Source organism: Helicoverpa armigera, chromosome 30 (genome assembly GCF_030705265.1).
Source record: "Helicoverpa armigera isolate CAAS_96S chromosome 30, ASM3070526v1, whole genome shotgun sequence".
Lineage (NCBI taxonomy): Eukaryota > Metazoa > Arthropoda > Insecta > Lepidoptera > Noctuidae > Helicoverpa > Helicoverpa armigera.
The window spans coordinates 1,491,570-1,513,338 of record NC_087149.1 but is presented as its reverse complement, the minus strand read 5'-3'; the positions used below and the strand labels follow the sequence as shown (position 1 = coordinate 1,513,338).

The 21,769-nt window shown below is 36.0% G+C and overlaps 1 protein-coding gene across 2 annotated transcripts in view; it reads left to right on the top strand.

Annotated features, from left to right (window-relative positions):
- Positions 1-21,702, top strand: part of LOC110380541 (protein neuralized) — a 46,450-nt gene extending 24,748 nt beyond the window's left edge. For both annotated transcript variants that reach the window (XM_049848106.2, XM_049848105.2), the window contains exons 2-4: positions 15,152-15,324; positions 15,761-16,861; positions 17,035-21,702. In XM_049848106.2, coding sequence (XP_049704063.2) covers positions 15,152-15,324; positions 15,761-16,861; positions 17,035-17,472 — 1,712 coding nt within the window. In that variant the 3' untranslated portion in view covers positions 17,473-21,702. The remainder of the gene's footprint in view (positions 1-15,151; positions 15,325-15,760; positions 16,862-17,034) is intronic.
- The last annotated feature ends 67 nt before the right edge of the window (positions 21,703-21,769 follow it).

The window sequence follows — 21,769 nt, the reverse complement described above, 5'->3', positions numbered from 1 at the left end:
CAGGTGGGTAAATGTAGCGGTTTTATTGACATTTAGATACAGAGGCGATGCTAAAAGGAGTCTTTAGTGCACCGTTTAGTGTCTATGGTTGTGAATGCCACATGTTCGAACGGCCTTCGTTTTTATGATCGGAATGTAATGTAGGCTTTGTCAATGTATAAAAAATGTTCTTGTTTGTTAGACTAGAGTTATTGGCCTTTGTTTTCCCTCTTCGAATTAATAAGAATTATAACTTTTAGCTCTTAACTAACATTTTAAGCCTACAAAGGGTTTTTTGAAGTTTGTATTAAATCGTCAGTATAAAAGACACTGGTACTCAGCCGCATTCGGTTAGACTGGAAGCCGACCCCAACATAGTTGGAAAAGGCTTGGAGAATGATGATGATGGGAACGACAGATCCCTTTATGTAGGTGACAAGGGAGTGGTAGACACTTTTGTCTAAAACCCACCATGTTCCTTCTGGAGCCCTTTTGTATACCAGGGCCGAAGTAACTCTTAGTAAAAATCCTGCGTCTTCAGTAGAATAGACACCAGACAAAGGTCTCTGAGAATCTTTACAATATTATTGCGCGCCCCTACAGTAGGATAACTTGATGATATCCTATTAAAAACAAAAGAAAGCCCTACTTATTACACGTTGGACATTTTTCTCGAAAATCCAGCAGCTTTAACCTAGGCTTACTTTCAAAAGAATAAATGAGAATCTACACTACAAAATATTGTCGTGTGCCCTTACTGCAGGAATAAAGTCTAGATATTGATGAATTCCCTTAAAAAGAAAGTCCTATATATATCCCGCTCGACACTTCTTCCAAAATCCCATCAGTCCTTAAGAAGCTACCTTTGAGTTACCTAAGTGAGAACTTAAATAAAAGTCCTACGTATTACCCAGTTTACACACTTTGCCATAAAGATCCAGCAGTCGTTAACAGGCTACCTTTGAGTTACCTAATTTGATGATTTCCCTCCAAAAAAAGGCCTATATATTCCACAGTGGATACACTTTTCAAAAAATCCCATGTGCTTTAACAGGCTACCTTTGCGTTACCTAATTTGATGATTTCCCTCCAAAAAAAGGCCTATATATTTCACAGTGGACACACTTTTCCATAAAAATCCAGCAGTCCTTTACAAGCTACCTTTGAGTTACCTAATTTGATGATTTCCCTCAAAAAAAAAAAACTACAAATTCCCTAGTGGACATACTTTTCCATAAAACCCAGCAGACCTTAACAAGCTACCTTTGAGTTACCTAAGTGACAATCTTCACAGTATTGTCGCTTAACTTCGTCTAACTTCGTTAACCTTCGTGTACATTCGTAGCACAACCGACGCAAGCGCAGCTAATCATCTGAGACACGCACTGATCTAAACTCAGATCTGACGTGAGAAGATTTTAGAGAACAAATACCCCTTTGATATTGAGGAGATTCCGTCCTGTTATGGTGATGGACACTACTTCTAGTAGACAGGTAAAAAGTAGCTTGTGTACTTTGTTATGTTTTAGACTGAATATGTACTAAATAGGTTCAATACTTTTGGCTTGAAAGCACTGGTACTCAGCTGAATCCGGTTAGACTGGAAGCCGACCCCAACATGGTTTGGGAAAAGGCTCGGAGGATGATGATGACTTTTGGCTTCAAAGACAGAAAGACATAGTTACTTTATATTTGTAAGGATTAAACCAAAATGTGCTATCGTTTACCACCTGTGTACTTTCAAAATAACAAACATCCGAATTGAGAGCCTCCTCCTTTTTGAGAAGTCGGTTAAAAATACTATACTTACGATATGAACATAGATTTATGTTTCTGTATGTAAAATAACAAGTGTATTTATTAATATGTATGTTGGGAAGATATCTATGAGCCATTGTAGACTGACAATACAACACTAAAAAATCGTTCGAATGAGTTCAGCAAAGCCCCAGGTTAGCATTTCAAGAATATAAATACTTTAAAAACATGAAAATTTCAAACACAACTCGATTGCTTAACTTACGCATCTTACTGTAACTATCAAGTTTGTATGTCGCAACATCTTCCGTCTCACTCTACTAACGCGTCTCGCTCACACAGTCGCACGGTCCGTGGGAACCTCACCTTTCATCCGACCGATTATCAATCTGTCATTCTGTATCGATACTAGTAACGATATATCGATATTGTTTTTCGGTGAAAGTGTATGATCTTGTTTATATACGTGCTTATTTAGAAGTCATTGAACATCTTTGGCAGTCGTTACGGGTAGTTAGAAGCCAGTAAGTCTTACCAAGGGATATTGGGTTGCACGGGTAACTGGGTTGAGGAGGTCAGATAGGCAGTCGCTCCTTGTAAAACACTGGTACTCAGCTGCATCCTGTTAGACTGGAAGCCGACCCCAACATATTGGGATAAGGCTAGGCTAGGATGATGATGATGATCAATAACAAGAAACAGTTACCCCAATCCAAGAACAGCCCATAATTATCCATTGTATTAACAACCATAAACAACTAGCAACATTGCAATTTTCCTCAACCGTGTGACAGGATATATTCCTTTATTTTTTTCTTTTATTTTTTTTAATCGCGTGGGAAGCTCTTGGACGGCCATGTTTTTTTAGTGCACTTACCGTTAAAAGAGGCTAGTTATCATGCTATTGATAGTCTTTGGTTTTAAACTAGTTTTTGTACTGTATAATTTTATTAGGCCTAGTTTCTTAGTACTCATTTATTTGTGAGATGACGGCAGATAGAAGAGTATGGAAGGAGAAGGCATGCTGCGCCGACCATGAATAAAATTGGGATAAGGACAGGAGGATGATGATATGTAGTTTCTTAGGTATAATTTTTAGTAGACTTTTATGTATTTTGTAACAGACTTTTTTAAATATTTAGGTTATGTATGCTTTGCTATCTTCTTTTTATCTTATCTAAGATATTTTTTTTTGAGATCATTCCACACTCTAAGCAAATATTTACTCTACTTTTAGGTGTTAGGTGTTAGGGACTGAAAGTACCTATGATCAAAAACTTAAAATCTTAAATTTTTAAAGTCAAGTTTACAAAAGACAGCTCCCGAAAACGCCAAAAGAAGGTCCCCATTAGAACAATTCTGTATGGTTTGAAGAACCAGTCCTATACAAAATATTAAAACATACTTATCAGAAAAAAATGTAAATATACAAAACAATATTTATATCCCTATAAGTACCTAACTAGTTTCTCAATCAATACAGCTTCAAAACTTGATCTCTACCACAATTCTCACAGCATAATCATCAGCTACATCTTACAACGAAAGCAAAATTAAAACTTAAAAAAAGAAAAAAATAAAACAATATGGCGACTGAAAATAAAAGTCAACTCGTGGGAAGGATGGACGGACCGTTATAATAGACATCGTCCTGTCTTCTTGGAGACCCTTGGGGTAATATAAAAACCCTGTTTTGCTAGTTGTAAAAATGTTGTTGAGAAACCTGGACTTTTAAGTACTGAAATGGTTAGTCTGTCTTTGATAACTACTTTACTGAATTTAGAAATATTGTCTACGAAAAAGATTTAATATGGAAACCCATCTTTTGAGGCAGTTTCGTGTAAAATTTTGAGGTTTTTAAAATATGTTTATTTATTAAATAGTTTATGTACACACACAGAATACAGACATAGTACATATTTTTTTTTAATTTTTGAAATAAAAGCCAACATGGACCAATATGACATAGGCACAGTTTATTTCATAAGAAAGCCTCTTCCAGCAGGCCCTGAATACTGAAATTCAACAAAATAGATTAATTTGCACCTATTGTCTTGTGTAAATAAATTATTAATGTCCTTTGTTGCAATATCCACATTTCTTTGTTTTACAATACCTTACTTTGTTTACATTATAATATTAAGTTTTATTACAATTATTTTTACATTTCGCACGAACTCTAAAAAACCGATTCGCACTTGACAATCAAGACGACTTTACACACTGGGTTACAATTACAAATTAAAAAAAAAAGTGATCCTTATACTTGTCTGTGGGAAACTGAAATTACATACAAAATACAGCCTTGATATCTTGAGTTAGGGTTCAAAATTGGCTTTAAGAGATTCTATGAAGTAAGATCTGTGAATGAAACCAGTTTGTCTGTGTTATTCTCAGTAACTGATGTGACTTTTTCAATGATTCACACGCGGACTTGTTTCTTGTAAGTTTATGTATCGTAGCTCTGTGTATAGAGGATAGGCTATTGTTTCTTACGTCAGAATTAACTTTGACATTGACGTTTTTGACACTACTGGTGGCCGTTCCCAATATTGAAATTAACTACCCATATGACTAAAAACAACTGACGTGAATTCATTTACTTATGTTTTGAGCTCCTACATTTTGAAAAATAACTTTTGTAATCAGAAAACCGACTTTTTGCCTCGAAATAAATTAAAAAAAAAACTGTAACAAAAAATAACTTCTACTTATAAAGAATGCCATTAAACCTATAAGATGCTGCGGGTTGTTCGAAAGAGATACCGCGGCCCTGGTACATAAAAGGCCTATGACGGAACACGACGGTTTTAGTCAGTAAGAGTCTGACACTCCCTCACCGCTGCTAAACCACAGCGGGAGGGGTCATTTGATGATTTTTGACGTCGTTAAAAAAAAAAGAAGAAAGAAACCTATAAGATACCTTCATCCTGTAATCAAGATGAACTACTATAATTAAAAGCCACAGCCTACCAAGTCACCTAAACCTGTCAAATCGGATGTCGAGGGGATACGCAGACCACAGAGTAAAAACATCGGCTTTCACCATATCGAGTGTCGGAGCGGATGGAGGTGTGGTGACGATGACCATGACATAGAGGAAATAGAACTTGATACCAATCCACTTTATTATAAAACATGGTCTTAAGAAGCGGGTCCAGCGACTCGCGCATGTACCAAAGCAAAATACCCACCTGCGTGCTCTTGTCATTTGTAACTTACTCCAGCTACATGCACCGTGTAGATGCATCCTTAAGGTACCTATGTAGGATGAGTGCCAGCTAGGATGTAGTGGTTGCATATTGTATACTGCAATACATACAGATATGTGTTGCTAGGGAGTTTGTTGCGCCACTTCTTGTTCCCAGGAAAACCACATAGGAAGTGGCGAAGGGTTGGCGTCTTAGAGACTGTCTTTTGTAAATTTCTAACGTTCAAAAAGTGCCGTTTTGCAGCCAAATCTGAATAAACTATCTTCAGAATAATTCTTTCAAATCCCTTTAACTGATTGCCACATCATATAACCACCTTTTCTAATCAGTTAACGATTAATTAATCATTATTAACAGTATCGTAAATCATGGTTCAATTTCATAATACTGTAATGGTTAGTTGCCATCGATTTCCCACGGTTAATGATGTTAAGAAGATCTATGGTTCATTTTTAACTATCACGCTTTTTAAATGGACCTTTAAGACCGGTAATCGGCTTTTGTGCTGTGGTACGTAGGTTCGTTATTTCGTGTAGTGATTATCAAAGATCAATTTTGTTTTGTGCTAAATCTTAAGTACATATGTGTTTCAAATTCCCTTCTTCTCAACTTTAATAGTAATTTTCTTGTCCTGTTTCCGATTTATTTTTGGTCCGCGCAATATATTTTCCATGCCTCTGGATCAACCATCTATATTTCTTTCGAAAACTTCAATATTCAAAACCAATTTACACCCAAAAATAGTGTCAATCTTGTCACATGTTACATTACACTAAATGCACTTACTCTGAGGGGGCCAAAGTGACATATACAAACCACATAAAACTCAAAAATAAGCCTACATATAAAATAAAAGGGAGTTGAAGATATCCCCGTGGAACTCGGCCATCTGGGCCACATTTGTTCCTCTATAGTCTATGCCCCACCTAGACATTGTTTATTTTCAAAGATGGCCGCCCCCGCGTCGTTTAATTTTGGAGGGAAAGTGCTCTTTGTATTGTAACGTGTGGTTGTTTTGTTGTTTATAAATAAAGGGGTCACTAGTTCATTTAGTTTAAGATCTTAAGTTATATTTTATTTGATGATCTTGTTTATTTATTCTAATATAAATATTAAAGTTGTCTCATACGGGCTTCAGCGTGTTGAAAATAAAAAAAATGGTGTCCAGACCGATTGTCGGCCACGGCGACTGTCCTCTCTAAGGAGATCAGTCAGCTACGCAGGACATATTATAGTGCTCAAGCATTTGCGCAGACTGATCACCTATCCGGTTAGACTGGAAGCCGACCCCAACGTAGTTGGGAAAAGATCGGAGGATGATGATGATTTGCGCAGACACACTCACTATTCCCTCACTCTCGTAGTCGAAAGATTTCTCCAACTGGTTTTGGACGGATATTTGTCAGACTTTTACTGACTAAAACCTACGTATGTTCCGTCTCCTCGGTAACTCTTTCTGAGTTTCTTCCAGTTACATAGTCTAGCTAGAATCTTCTAGATTATATTACAAAGCTATTGTGAAACAATCATAGTGGTATATTGCCATAGATTTCATTCGAGTTCGCGTGTCTGCTCAGCTCGCAGGCCGTGACGAGTGAACGCATGTTCAGTATACCGTGACGAGAATGATCCAAGCTTGTGTGAGTGAGATGCGTATGTGTGAGTGAGGTGTAACGAAAGTTTTTTTCTGAACGCTATGGTTTTAGTACTGTAAGGCCTTGGGTTTTTTTTGTTGTTAATTGAAGTTTAGGATTTAATTCGGGTTAGTAATTGTGATTAGATTGAATGTTGTTGGTCTTTGTTTGAGAGATGTCATGTGTGAATGGTGGTTTTCGTAATGATAATGAAGAAAGAATAGGGATGATAAATATAATAGAGCCCTTTAATTTTTAGTAGAAAATCGCAAGTACTGGCTCAAACAACATCATCATCATCACGTAGAAAAATACCTCCATTTTATCACTCAAAAGTATTACCAATTTTAATCCAATTTTATCGAAACAATGAGCATCGAATAAGCAATTATTAAAGCTGTGTACGTGAAAACATCCCAACCAATCAATGAAAAGATAGACCTATCTACAGCAAGAGTATATTATTTAATTCAACAACTGTAAATGGCAAAAAAAGCTTGAAAATCGTTCCCCAAGTTATCTTCGTACAAAGGAATTCAGTTCAACTAATCTCGACTCGTTTTTTTTTTCATGGAGAACAAAATAACTAGCGGAGGTGCCATAACGGAAAATCTCCTAAGCAAGTAGCGCGACAACATGCGGGTTTTCAGGGGACGAGGAACGTTACTGTCTTCGCCCTTATACGCCTTTTTTGGACCCTTTCATTTTCTGTAATACTAAAAATCGTTGTACCAAAAAACACCTCGTTAGTTCACTCGTAGCTGATCGTTTTGGTCATGCCCACCGTGCGTATTTGACCTAGAAGGCGTCGGACCTACCTGCATTATGCCATCTCTGCTCGTCTTGACTCCGTGGCAACGGCATAAAGGAACTCAGCCAGGTCATAGACCCACAGACTTATCCAGCATGACGGACGGCCTGCGTTGATTTCCATGCTCTGTTTTTTTTTCTTAAATTCAATTATTCGGTTCGAAACGGTCTATTTTATGGTCTTATGGTCGTATTTTAATTGATTTCGTATTTCGAATGTGATATTATTTAGTTTTTCGTTTCGTGGAACGTGGTTTTATGGTTGTGATTTTGTTTTTGGTTTCCCGCCGTTTTGCACGTCAATGTCATTTTTGTAAATACTTTTTTAATTTTTAATAGGTCGATCTGTATGTAACTAAATATTAATTATTTTGTTAATTAACACAGATTTTACATGCACAAGAATACTCAAAAGTGTAGGGAATTCAATAAGGAAGCCTTGTAATAATGCTGACTGAGATTTCAGTACAAAATGTAACTACTTATGTTAGCCGATATAATACTGAAAAAGTGCTGAATGAAAATTTTACGTAATCCCTTGAAAGCTTCAAAAAATCAAAATAATACATAAGTAATAGGATTTGCTGTCTTTTGAACATCTTTGGCAGTCGTTACAGGTAGTCAGAAGCCAGTAAGTCTGACAACCAGTCTTACCTAGCAGTCCCCAACGTAGTTGGGAAAAGGCTAGGCAAATGATAAACTAGCTATTTCCCTGCAGTTTTTCTTGCACCCGAAAAAAAGAAACTACATATTGTGTTATTAACTTTACCCTTTAATATGTAAGCTATATTAGGTACTCAACATCATCATATGCCTAGCCTTTTTCCAAATACATAGGGTTAAAAGGTTAGGCTAAATGAAAAACTGAACATAATACATAAGTAATAGGATTTTCGTTAACAACAGGGGTTGTTTCGCACCATCTGCGGCCCTTATTAAAAATAAATCGAATCTCATTCCCCCGGGGAGGTAGCCATCTTTGATCCAATTTTCGTCTCGGTATTAGAAAATTATGAACTTATGTTTTTTTAGTTTAACCTTTTAATAAAGTTGCCTTTTCAACCAGTTTGTTTAACCTCAATTAACTCTTAAATTTTTAGTAATATTAATACAGTCTAAATATTTTCGCCAAAAATATGAAATTCATATTTAGGTACACATTTTGCCATCAAATAAAAAATTACGTACATATTCTTGGGCTAGGTTTATTCTACTTTAGATTGCAATACCTATACAATTCCTTTTAAAAAATCTTGACAAAACCATTCTAGAGTTAATACATATAAGTAAAACACTAGCTTTCGCCAACGGTCGACTTTCATAAACTGAAAAAAAAAAATCTTCTCTCTGAAATAAACGCGTTCAAACAAACTCTTCAGCTTTATAAATATAAGAATAGTTTGTATAAGATTCGCCCTAGAAACTCTTGTACTTACATAAAGTAAAAATGGATACACACTTGATAATCTATTAATAGATGATGTAACACAGATATGAAAAGATTGTATAGTTCAACGTACTGAAAATATAATAAAATAACACACACTCTTTGCAAGCTGAATGCTTCGACTGACAAAAGAGAATCATTGTTTTTGTCGATAGTAAAAATCATCAAATGACCCCTCCCGCTGTGGGTTAGCAGCGGTGAGGGAGTGTCAGACTCTTACTGACTAAACACCGTCGTGTTCCGTCGTAGGCCTTTTATGTACCAGGGCCGTGGTGCCTCTTTTCTGTTTCCAATATATTATCTGTGTTGTTTTGCTTACTAGGGATACGATCTTGGCATTGCTTATATGAGGCTTATATCAAAATTGTACCTCTAGAAAGCAGTCTACAGACAGAATTGAGAAGTCATAAGATTTGAATTCTTAAGGGCCTATTGTCTAAGTGTACACAGGCTAACACAACCAAAAACAAGCTAGTCTAGGTTCTATTTCAGATCTAGACCAGCTATGACGTCAATCAGCTAAACATAGCCCGGGATTGCACCAGGAAGATCCAATGACGCAAGCTGTGACATTTGCGTGTGCGCAGCTACGATTAATTTATTGGCTTTGCTTCTTTTTTTTCGTGATGGCAACACCTCCGTTATGTAACTAATACAGATCTATAGTAATATTATAAAGAGGTTTTGCTCCGAAGCTATGGGAGCGATTTGAAAAATTCTTTCACTGTTGGGAAGGTAGACTATCCCCGGATAACATAGGCTATATTTTATGCGGGTTCGTGTAAAGGTTCTCACAGGATGTGGGTAAAACCGCTGGCAGAAGCTAGTAAGATAATGCTTTATTTCATCATCATCATCATCATCTCAGCCATAGGACGTCCACTGCTGAACATAGGCCTCCTCCTTAGATCTCCACAGATACCTGTTGGAGGCGACCTGCATCCAGCGTCTTCCTGCTTTATTTAAAACCATATTTCCTTTCACATTTAAAACACATCGCTCTTGAACCCCCCACATCAAAGTCACGGTCCAACTCATCTAGCGATAGAAATAAAAAACTAACAGAAAATCTATCACCGTGACACCCCTGTTACCATAGACAACGGAGATGCACGCCGCTGCGTCCGCGCATCCTGTAGTGGAGGAAATCTAATATAATTGCAGGTAGTTTGTGATTTTGTAATGTTCCTCTGTTTATTTAATGGGGTGGAAGAGATGTAGTAGGTTTTTTTTCACTAATATGGCTATTGCATAATTATTACCATCATCCTCCGAGCCATTTTCCCAACTATGTTGGGGTCGAACTCAAACTCAAACTCAAAATTTTTTATTTCAAATAGGCCTATGAAAGCTCTTTCGGAACGTCAAAGTTAGGTGCACGGTTCCAAAGAGTTGGTCTCATGGAGAAGAACCGGCAAGAAACTCCATGGACACTCTTTTTAAAAGAAAATAAAAATAATTACAAACATACAGTTTTCTATCTAGTCCTGAGAATGTTATACAATCCAAATTGAGCTAAAAATGTATTAACAAATTATACAAAATAATTTTAGTGCAATCGTTACTGGAAAAATAATTTATACAATTCAAAGAAAAAAATATATTGGGTAACCAAGTTCTTATATAATGCAATTTGGGGTCTTGCTGGCTTGGGCTTGGCTGGTCTGGGCGGAGGCACTCCCGTGCCCGTGGTCGCCGGGGGAGCCACATGTGCAGAGAAAAAGAAAAAACAATATTAATTTAACGCCAGGCATCACTGTCATTAATGTAATCCTGAATTTTATAATACGCCTTTTTAATCAAAATGTTTTTAACTACATTCTTAAACTTTTTATCAGTGAGATCAAGGATACATTTAGTCGGCTTCCAGTCTAACCGGATGTATCTGAGTACCAGTGCTTTACAAGGAGCGATTGCCCTATCTGACCCTATATGACCTATTGCATAATTATATTATCAAAGGTATTAAAGTACTGAAAACTGAAAGTGAAGTTTTCGAATTCATCGTAGCCTAATCTCAAGTTTTTTTTGGCAATATGAGATATTTAGAAATTATATGATACAGATATGTCCTTAGAATATCTCTATCGCTTTAAGGTTGGCTGTAAGAGAACCCAATTCTGGGTTAAGCTCGCCGTTGTACATAACTTCCTGTATCCCGTATGTATTTACTGTTTAGTGTCCAACAAAAAATAAAAATTAGATATAAAAAATGCGAAAGCTTGTTGATATAAGTTTTTCACTCTTTCACGGTAATACCACGGGCAGACGCCAGTATGTATGACATAAAGATTATCCTGACGCACACTTCAGTTATAACAATGAAATGACAGATAATCAGTATTTCACAATGGTACAATGACGTAGATTGTCTTCTCAAAGGAATGTGCATAAACAAATGCATTCACAGAGTTACGTCAGCCACTGAAATGCACTTCGGAAGTAGTAATATGCAGTAATGCAAACTATTTCTGAAATCTTTGATGGGCCGTTTTGACGCGCGTCCCGTGGCAACTACTGCCCGTACCGGGATAAAATATAGCCTATGTTACTCGGGAAGAGTGTAGCTTTCTAAGTTTCGGAGCCTTTAGGGTACAAACAATGAAATGTTTCCTCTTTATTATATTAGTACATTTATGTAGATTAAAAAGTTTATCCGATTAGATTTAAAGTGGTAAGAATAATCGGAGTAAAACAAGGACATCAAAAAATTATTAGAAGTATATTATTACCGAGATCGATAAGATCATGCCTCATATCAAATTTTAACTTATGTAACACATAAAAAAAAAAAAAAACATTTTAAGTATATTTGAATATCCGTATTCACCTTAACGTATAGATTTTAAAATTGAAAACAGCCGACGACTCGAAAGTTGGGGTAAAGTGAGCTCTTCAAAAACCAGGTGTTTTCCGATTTCGGAAATAGAAAAAAACTATATCGAGGGTTGTCTATAGATGTAAGACACATCCGGCGGAAACTTCCGATTCTATCTCGATTTTGGGGGAGTTCCGAAACTCGATACTTTTTGTAAATCGATTGTTGAGTGTTTGGTGAACTGATTCTTTTGGTGTTCTGTTACGAAATGTGGTTTGTAGTGGGTCTTCTATTAAAATCGTGTGTGAAAATGTTAAAGAAATCGAATGTTTTTACCGAAAATCAAAAGCTTAATGCCATTTCTGTAAGTAATAGCAGACTAGAGAAAAAAATGAATAACACCGAAACAAAATTTTCTATTTTATTCTTCTTCCCGTACCAGGATAAAATATGGTCTATGTTTTTTTATTACTTTGGAATAGTGTAGCTTTTCAATAGCGAAAGAATTTATCAAAACGATAAATGTAAACCGATTTGGAAAATTAGCAGTTTCAGAGCCCTTAGGGGTACACACAAACAGATACATGTTTCCTCTTTATTATAGTTTAAAAGTATAGAATTTTCCATAAAATACTTACAGATGCTTTATTTCTCTTGGGAGCGAACTAATGGCAGATTTGCCGAGTCATGCAAAAACAATGTGCGGTAGACTGCACATCAGTGGTAACTGTCATGCACCTTAACTCAATAGTAATAAGTACGATTTTCCTATAAAACTGTTACCACTGACCTGAAGTTGACTGTACATGTTGAACCTCGGACTTTTCCATCGGATCGGATTTTTTGCGTTAAAAATCCTACGGCGCTTTTGAAAGAAAACCCTTTATAGATTTTACTTTTTAGGAAAGCATAATATCGTCTATATAAAGTCATTTGGGCAAAGCAAGATTTATTTTTTCTAATAAATAAGCAAAGAGGATCCTAGTTGTGGTCAGGCGAAAATGTTCCCGATAGTAGACTCAATTTATGGCTCATTTACTGTCGTAAATTAAAACATCTAGGTATAAATACTTTAGATCCTTTCATCTCGTTTGAAGGATAAAACCCCATAAATATAGTCAAGGATCCTTTATTAATAGCATGACCCAAATACCTACATTATAGCTGCTACCCTCTTTGAAACATACATCTGTGTTTATTATGGAAAATTCTCAAGGGGTATGACTAATATAATCCTATTGTTCGCACTATAGGGGATGGAATATCTTAGGGGTGAGCTAGGGGTAGGTTAATCTTCATCTTTTATTGTTTAGCTATATTCGATGGTGATGGCAAAGTAATTTTGGATCCAATAGTGCGAATATTGGCAGAAAGATTTTTCTTTTTTATTTCTAACGAGTAACTACTGCCCGTACCGGGATAAAATATAGCCTATGTTAATCGGGGATAGTGTAGCTTTCAACAGTGAAAGAATTGTTTAAATCGGTTCAATAGTTTCAGAGCCTTTAGGGTACAAAATGTTTTCTCTTTATGATATGAGTATAGATTTGGCCAGCGTGAAGTCACTAGTACCCAACTTTAAGACAACCAAAGCTATTTTGAACACCGCTTTAAAGAAAGATACTTCTACTCCATAAAAACATTATAAATTACACGCTAAATTACACTCGCTCGTGTCATGTTACGTCACTTCCTATGCTACAGGAAGTGACACGTGCTGCCACAATGGTTACCTATTTAGTGGGGGTATAAGTATTATTTTATAAGAGCTTCTACTTGGGCGGTAGTTATAATGAGTACTTAAAACAAATGACAGTACGGTCGATGTAGATTTTGAAGTTAGGTAGATGGTCATTTGTCTAGTTTGAAAAATCATCAAATGATCCCCTCCCGCTGTGGGTTACGCGCGGTGAGGGAGTGTCAGACTCTTACTGACTAAAAACCGTCGTGTTCCGTCGTAGGCGTTTTATGTACCAGGGCTGCGGTAACTCTTTCGAACTATCCCGAAGCCCCGGCAGGATTGTCTAGTTTTATCCCAACTATGTTAGCAAAATACCATCGCTGTAGATCGTCATCTGTCTCCCCTTTTCTCAACTATGTTGGGGTCGGCTTCCAGTCTAAACAAATGCAGCTGAGTATCAGTGTGCTCCAAAGAGCGACTGCCTATCTGACCTCCTCAACCCAGTTACTTGGACAACCTAATACCCCTTGGTGAGACTGGTAGTCAGACTTTCTGGGTTCTGTCTATTAGTTGACGTTCAATTTTGATAACATAGTGACTGGTTTAAATTGTTACATAAGCTATATTTTCGACCTCTGTACAGCGGATGAATCCAATTGACAATGACATTTTGAACTTTTAAACCATCTTTTCCGTTTTAATATCTAAGGTTTATCTATATTTATACTTTTATACTATAGAAAATATAGTAGTGTCACGAAAAGTTATCGCATATAGCAAACTAGCTGTTGCCTGCAGTTCAACCCGCGTCCCCTGGGACTTTGCGCACCCGCATAAAAGTGTCCTATGGTCTTCCTCGATATATGAGAATTTAAAATTTTGCATCCAAATAAACTCTTCAGCTTTTAAAAGTATATACCTACAGATGTAGTTTCAATTCAATTTTTTCAGAAAATACTTTCTTAGAACGGTAACACAATATTCTTTGCAACTATTTTTCCTTAGCCACTTATTTTTAGTACCTTCTCCTTCTTAACAAAATGAAGTCTTAAATATATCTCAAAAACTAATTACAAGAGGACCATGTCCTAAAATATCCTTACCTATATCTTAAAAACCTAATTAAAAAGAAACTTCAAATTACTCCTTAAATGTCCTTACCCTCATTCTATGCGCGCACGCAAGCTGCAACTGCGCACATCTGTCGTGCAGGTGACGGGCCGCCATATTGGATTTGTAACGAGGGGAGATCGTGTAAGGGGAATTTAGTGTGTATGAGGGAATTCTGTATTGTTATGCTAGCTTGGTGGTGGTTTAACATATTAGTTTTTGAAGGGAAAGATTTGACAATGTTTCTTGTACTTTAAGTTAGGATAGATACTTAATGTTGGTATGAATTTTTAGGTAAAATTCAATGCATTTACCTGAATTCAATAATTACAGTTACTTAATAAATTATAATACTAATAAGTATTATCATTAGCTTATAGTTCAGCTGCGTTGCTTTACCTGTATGTAGCATATTTGTAGAAAAGTACTATCAAGATTTACCTTCAAGTTTTGAAGAGTTTCGTTGCGTTTCAGACTTGATTTACAGTAGATTTTCGAAATTCATTGAGAACCTTGAGCAGTTTATTATACCAAAATAATAAGGATTTATTAAAAAAAAAAAAACTTTTCAGCTGTTTACGCGTGAATAAGTAACAAACATTACTCACACACAAACTTTCACCTTTACAACATTAGCGAGATAAATAACACCTATTTACAACATGAAAACTATCTACTAAACTCCCTCTCTCATTGTTCCAGCCCCTCGCACGGCCTGCACAGGAGGTACTCCGAACAACTTACCCCCCCTGGGCTTCCATTCAGTCCATGGTGAGAACATCAGAGTCTCCAGGGATGGCTCCATGGCTCGGCGAGTGGAGTCTTTCTGCAAGGGTGTCGCGTTCAGCGCTAGGCCTGTTAGGGTTAATGAGAAGGTGGGTGTCAGGATATTTTGATAAATAAATAATTTTTTGTGTATGTAGCAAGTTTGTTTGAAAATATAGAGGAAAAAAAATTGGATAACTAAATTAGAAAATGGTATTTACAATTTAGGATTCATTGTGGTTAACTAAAGGTAAAAACTCTTGATTGGACTTTTTTGCTTAAAAGCTCAGTTGAACATAAAAATAGTTACCTAAACCTAATCAAGTAAACTATTATTTTAAGCAGTAGATAATTTGTTTAATATGTATTTGTGTAAAACGTTCTATCAAGATTTTTTGCCTTAGTTGAGTTCCTTCAATTTTGAAGCCTTCTTTACATGAAACATCCTTAAAAAAATCCAAGTACATGCTAATGAAAGCCACTTATCATTAAAAACAAACTTAACTAAATGAAGCATGACCTAACCTTTCAATCCTCTCGTTCCAGGTTTGCCTTCGCTTCGTGGAAATCTCAAACAGCTGGAGCGGTGTCATCCGATTCGGTTTCACAAACTACGACCCCGCGACTCTCGCGCACTCTCTCCCCAAGTACGCCTGCCCAGACCTCACGAACAAGCCCGGCTACTGGGCCAAAGCCCTCGGCGAAAGATTCTGCGAAAAAGACAATATCTTATATTACTACGTCAATTCTTCGGGGGACGTTCATTTCGGCATGAATGGAGAAGATAAAGGTCTGTTCTTCTCTGGAGTAGACACACGCAGTCCCTTATGGGCCTTAGTAGATGTTTACGGCAACTGCACAGCGGTACAATTCGCTGATCCTAGAGCTCCAAGCCAGAGGCGCCACAGTCCTGTCGATGAAGATAGATTAGTTAGCAGCATGAGGTCGTTAAACGTCGAAGAGGCACTACCAGCCCCAAGATACCAGAATCCTTTAGCACCGCTAAGCTTACATAGAACTAAAGGCAGGAATGTCCAATGTGTTAATGACAGAGGAATCGCTGCAAGAGCTGATGCAGAGTTCTGCCAAGGATATGTGTTTACAGCGCGTCCGATGCGCCCAGGACAGACCATAGTTGTTCAAATTTTAGCTACAGAGGCAGCGTACGCTGGTAGCCTTGCTATAGGGCTCACATCTTGCGATCCTGCAACTTTAAGGCCCTGTGATTTACCTGATGATGCAGAGTTACTTTTAGACCGTCCCGAGTACTGGGTTGTCAGACGGGATGCCGCTAACGGTCTCCGAAGAGGCGATGAACTAGCCGTGACCTTGACACAAGACGGTGAAGTGAGGGTCAGCAGAAATGGATCCACTCCAGTCACAGTTATGCATGTGGATCATACTCTAAGATTGTGGGCGTTCGTGGATATATACGGGGCTACGCAGAAGGTCAGGATGCTGAGCACACTAGTTGTACCCCAAACTCAAACGCCTCCTCAGCAGTTGAGGGTGTTGACAGGCTCTGCAGGGCCTATTACTGCCGGGGCTGGTGGAACTGTCCTGGTGGTTAGCTTACCGCCTCAAAATGGGGGACAGAACGCTGCGAACCAACAGAGCTTGACTCTTGCAAGCGCGCATTATATTGAGGTGAGATATTGACACTTTTCCATGTACTTTTAATCCTTAAACTACTTCAATGTTCATAACAAGACTTCTAGCCGTAAAAAACGTAAATTAAACTTTAAATAAATTAAAATGATCCCATTGCGAAATAAGTCTAGATTTTTCCACATACTCATCTTTAAATTTCTCCATTCCAGCCGATCCAGACAACCTCACAGCTCTGCCTAACTGGGTTGCCCATCAACCAACCCTCATCCTGCAGCTACCAACCACCCCGACCTCGCGCCGACAACCAGTGCTCGTCAACCAGTCAGAACAACTTGAACGAGCAGGCTCAAATACCCAACGGACATAGCGAACCTTTGAGACTGGCTGAGAGGCTTCAAAACGGTCCTTCTACTAGCAGACATCAGCCTATTTACTCTGTCATCGGCGAAGGGGGTGCTACAGGGAATCTGACGGGAGCTGAATGTACTATATGCTATGAAAATCCTATAGATTCTGTACTATATATGTGTGGTCATATGTGTATGTGTTATAGATGTGCGGTCCAACAGTGGAGGGGCAAAGGGGGCGGTCAATGCCCCCTCTGTAGAGCACAAATCAAAGATGTAATCCGCACGTACAAGTCCTGATGTGCTTTTGCCAAAATTTCTTTTGTAATCCCAAAAAAATCTCTGTATATGTCTGGTAGGTAGGTTAGGGATATTTTTTGTACTGAATTCGAGTGGAAAATCAAAAGGGATGTCGCGTCTTCAGTACAAAGAAATAATGATTAGAAATTAATAATAATATATCAACATTGATTAATTAATTAATATATAGAAAACGGTTCGTTGATGTCGGTTATTTATTCGAGTGTTGGAAAACAAAATGGCGGCGGTGTGACGTAAGATTAGATTATGATTGGTTAACATTTTTTTTTCATTGGCAACTTTTGCAGCAGATATCTATGGTTTTGCGACTGTTTGGCGGGAAATGGCAGCCATGTTGCGTCACATTTTGACTGATAAAAACGTTATTTTCTGACTTAAAGGTACCGTTGAATATACCTATAGTGACAGATTTTCTAAAATATGCGGCGCAAAAATAATTACTTTATTCAATTCTAAATACTTTTTTTAACAGTGTTAATGAGTTAATTTTAAGACACTATAAATGATTGCAAAATCTTCTTTTCCTATAGACTCTTTCTTACAAGATTCACTCTCTTAACTACTGCCCGTACCGGGATAAAATATAGCCTATGTTAATCGGGAGTGTAGCTTTCCAACAGTGAAAGTTCCTCTCTATTATGTTATATTTAAAATTACACATTAACACTGTTTTTTCTTTAAAATGAGGGTTTACAAGAAAGTATACTGTAAACGGTTTGAAATTTTATACGACAGTAATGAATAATAATATAAAACTAATAATATAGAATCACTCTCAACATAGGAATTTGGTAAACAACGTTTCATAATGACTTAAATATAAAAATATATGCTCTAAAAATAAAAATTTGAGATTTGAAATCTTACCAAATGACTAACAATTTAAAAGGGATGAAAAATTCAAATTTAGAATGTTGATTAGTTTTTGTTTTTTCAACTAAATAAATAAAGCCCCAATAGTATCCCGTTTCGCGAGGCTAAGTTGTAAATAAAAACTATAGTAATGCTAGTATAAGTGGTAGGTTCCTAGTTAAAAGAACATTTTAAAATTGAAGCTATATTATAGCTTTCGTTTCTGTGTAGCACTGCCTAAGTTTGTGTCCTGAGAAATGAAAATAATTCACCATCTTTGAAACATAAAAGTTTCGTCAATGCTGTCAATAGATGGCGCTGTTCTCAATTTCAAATTAAGGACATGAAACTAAGAAAATATTGAAAAACGATTGTAATGTACGTCCATGACACTATTGTAAGCATTTAATAATTATTAACTGTAATAATCATATCATAATCTTTAATTATTAATCCGCGGTTAAGTGAGAAACAGTGGCGAGGTGAATTTTAATGTTTTTTGAAGGAAATTTTACTGGAAATATGTTACATATTATACTGAAAATTTTTCACATCATCTTTCATACAATCCATCCATTTTATTCCTACTACATTACTTACTTCCATACAAATATAACAATAGATTTAATTATATTAAAATTGCAAATCGTAATTTCTGTCTCTTATGTATGAAGAACTCAAAGAAATAGGACGCTAAATCGATGTTTTTTCAAAGGGAGTTCCTAAAAATGCCTCCGAACAATTTTCTTAACATATACGCGAATTTTCTAATATTATCTATCCATATGATAATAATATTTCTTTCAAAGCGAAATGTAAACGATCGAAAATTTAGCTTAAATCAGCCGGTAGATCTACCAAAGCTACCACGCTGGGTTGCCAGTGTTAAATTTCTCTGATCGTTGGTAGAAAATTATGAGGACGCATTTTTTATTACGACAATAGACATTGCTGAGCTTTAAGTATGTAAAACTTAGATTTTTTTTCTTTAGTAAATTCTGATTTTGGAAATAGTCTCGCCTAGATAGCGATGGTAGAAGACTTAGCAGTCTAAAACTTAAAAATGTATACTTACTGTTAAAATTGATGAAAAGTAATTGTTTTTTTTGGCAACTTGGGTCCGTATTACAAAATAATATTCAAGTTTGTTGCCTTAAGCATCAGTTTTGGGCCCTATGATTTCCAAAACTAGTTTCTAAAACCGCTTAGTCTCGAATATCTTTTTTTGTATTACGGATCCAAGTTGACACGACTGTTTATAAACAGATTTCATGTGACTTTTTTGTCGTTTCAAGTAGATATAATGACACCCATTCTTTGTACATCATGTCTGTCAGTCATTGGCTGTCATTTGTACATCTTTGGCAGTCAAATGCCAAAAAGTCTGACAACCAGTCTTACTAAAGAATATTAGTTTGCCCGGGTAACTGGGTTGAGGAGATCAGATAGGCAGTCGCTCCTTGTAACACACTGGTACTCAGCTGCATTTGTTTAGACTGGAAGCCGACCCCAACATAGTTGGGAAAAGGCTCGGCAGATGATGAATTCTTTGTATATATCATTCCTCGTATGCTCAACTTTCTCTAAGCAATTGTTAACATATCATTTTTTATACAATTGCGTACTTTCTGTTTTATTGAAAAGTGTGCTGTCCATTAACAGTGGTTATAAGACTAAAAAGGAAAAATTTGGTTTCTTTTTTCTCTTGACTAAACTCAAATGAGTGTCAATTTGACTTTGTAATAATAATGCATTTATTTGTAACAAAACATATCTTTGATTTCAGTTACATATATGACTGAATCTTTTTATTTCAAGTTTTGCTCTCCTATCCAACTATTATGATTGATATCACTAGAGTGTGCCAATTTTCAGTCCAGAATACATTAAAATGCTGAATATAATCTTTTTTTGTAAACTCGAGCAAAACTTGTATGGTCTTACTACAAAAACTTAAACATGTGTCAAACACTTGTCTAAAAAAATTGTAGCTGCAAAATGGACCTTATTTCAACGTCATAATCTGACATTTTTTTAGACAAGTGTTAAACTAACGTTTAAACGCTTTTGTCGTAAGACGGTTTATTTTTTCTTGTATATAGTAACAGTTTCTTGATTACCAGTACATAAACCAAAACTGTAAGCCAGTTGTCAATCAATATAACTTTAATTTATGATATAACTTGTACTTGTGTAACCTGACGTTTTTTTTATATATAACATAAAGCATTGTTTGTTGTGAAATTATAACTTAAGCATATAAGTCATTTAGTGCTAGATTTTCCATACTTTGTCTTATGTTTCTAGAACTTCCTAGTACAATGGATTAGATTTAAAAAAATAATTAAGTAAGATTAATTTTTTAACGTCAAAAAAAAAAGGGGAAATTTCACAACAAACACAGCGTAACTTTAGACTTTATTTATTTATTCATAAGACCTTTTTTTACATGACATAATTTAATACCAAAATAAAGGTGACCAGTTTAAAAAAGTAGACAGTTTATCGAAGCCAAATCTTGTAGTATTTAGTGGTTATTGTATATAATGCGTGAATGGAAATGTTGGGGTGCGACTGACAAGGTTTTGTCCAAAAAGTATTTAATCACAAGCTTTCATAGACAATTTTAAGGTGTTCGAAAAATAATCTGCTCAGAAAAACGGATAGATGACATTTTATGGTTCATCTACAATATAAACGTCAGTTTTTTTCACAAATAACTGTTTACTTTGAAAATTGAACGTGAAAATTCATAGTAAACAGTGGTTTTAGAAAACTGACGTTTATGTTATCGATGTACTTGGGCCTGAAATTAGGATTTCATATCTTTTTCCAGCACTTTCATTTGTTACAGCAATAACTCTTTTTGATACTGTTATTTAGTTACTGTTCAAAAAAATATGAATATTCAATACAATTATTTGTTGACAAAAAGCATCGTTCTAGAATGTTCAGTAAGTTAAGATATTTTTAGCCAATTTCAATATACATTTTCCTGAAAAACAAAAAATCATCAGTCGCACACTAAGGCCTAAGTTTGCTGACAAAATAAACGTCAGTTTTTCTTATAACAACAGTTTACTATGACATTTCATATTCAATTTTCGACGTTTTAAGAAATTTGACGTTTATGCTGTCAATGATTTTGGGCCAAGTAAGTAAGACCAAGTGGTATGTGATAATGTGATTCTTTCAAATATTCTTTAAAAACTTGGTCATGTACAGCGTTGTCATCTAGTCTTTAGTAATTTATTTTTCTTTTTTTTTTATTAGTTATTATTATTTTTTGTGAAAAACAAGCACTCTGTAACGACGTTGGAGTTAGATTAAGTTTGAAATAAAAATGGTTATCGAACATTTTTGTGTATTTTTTTCCCTTTTTTAAAGTTCGTTTAGTGAAGGATATAATTCTTTCGTGTCGATG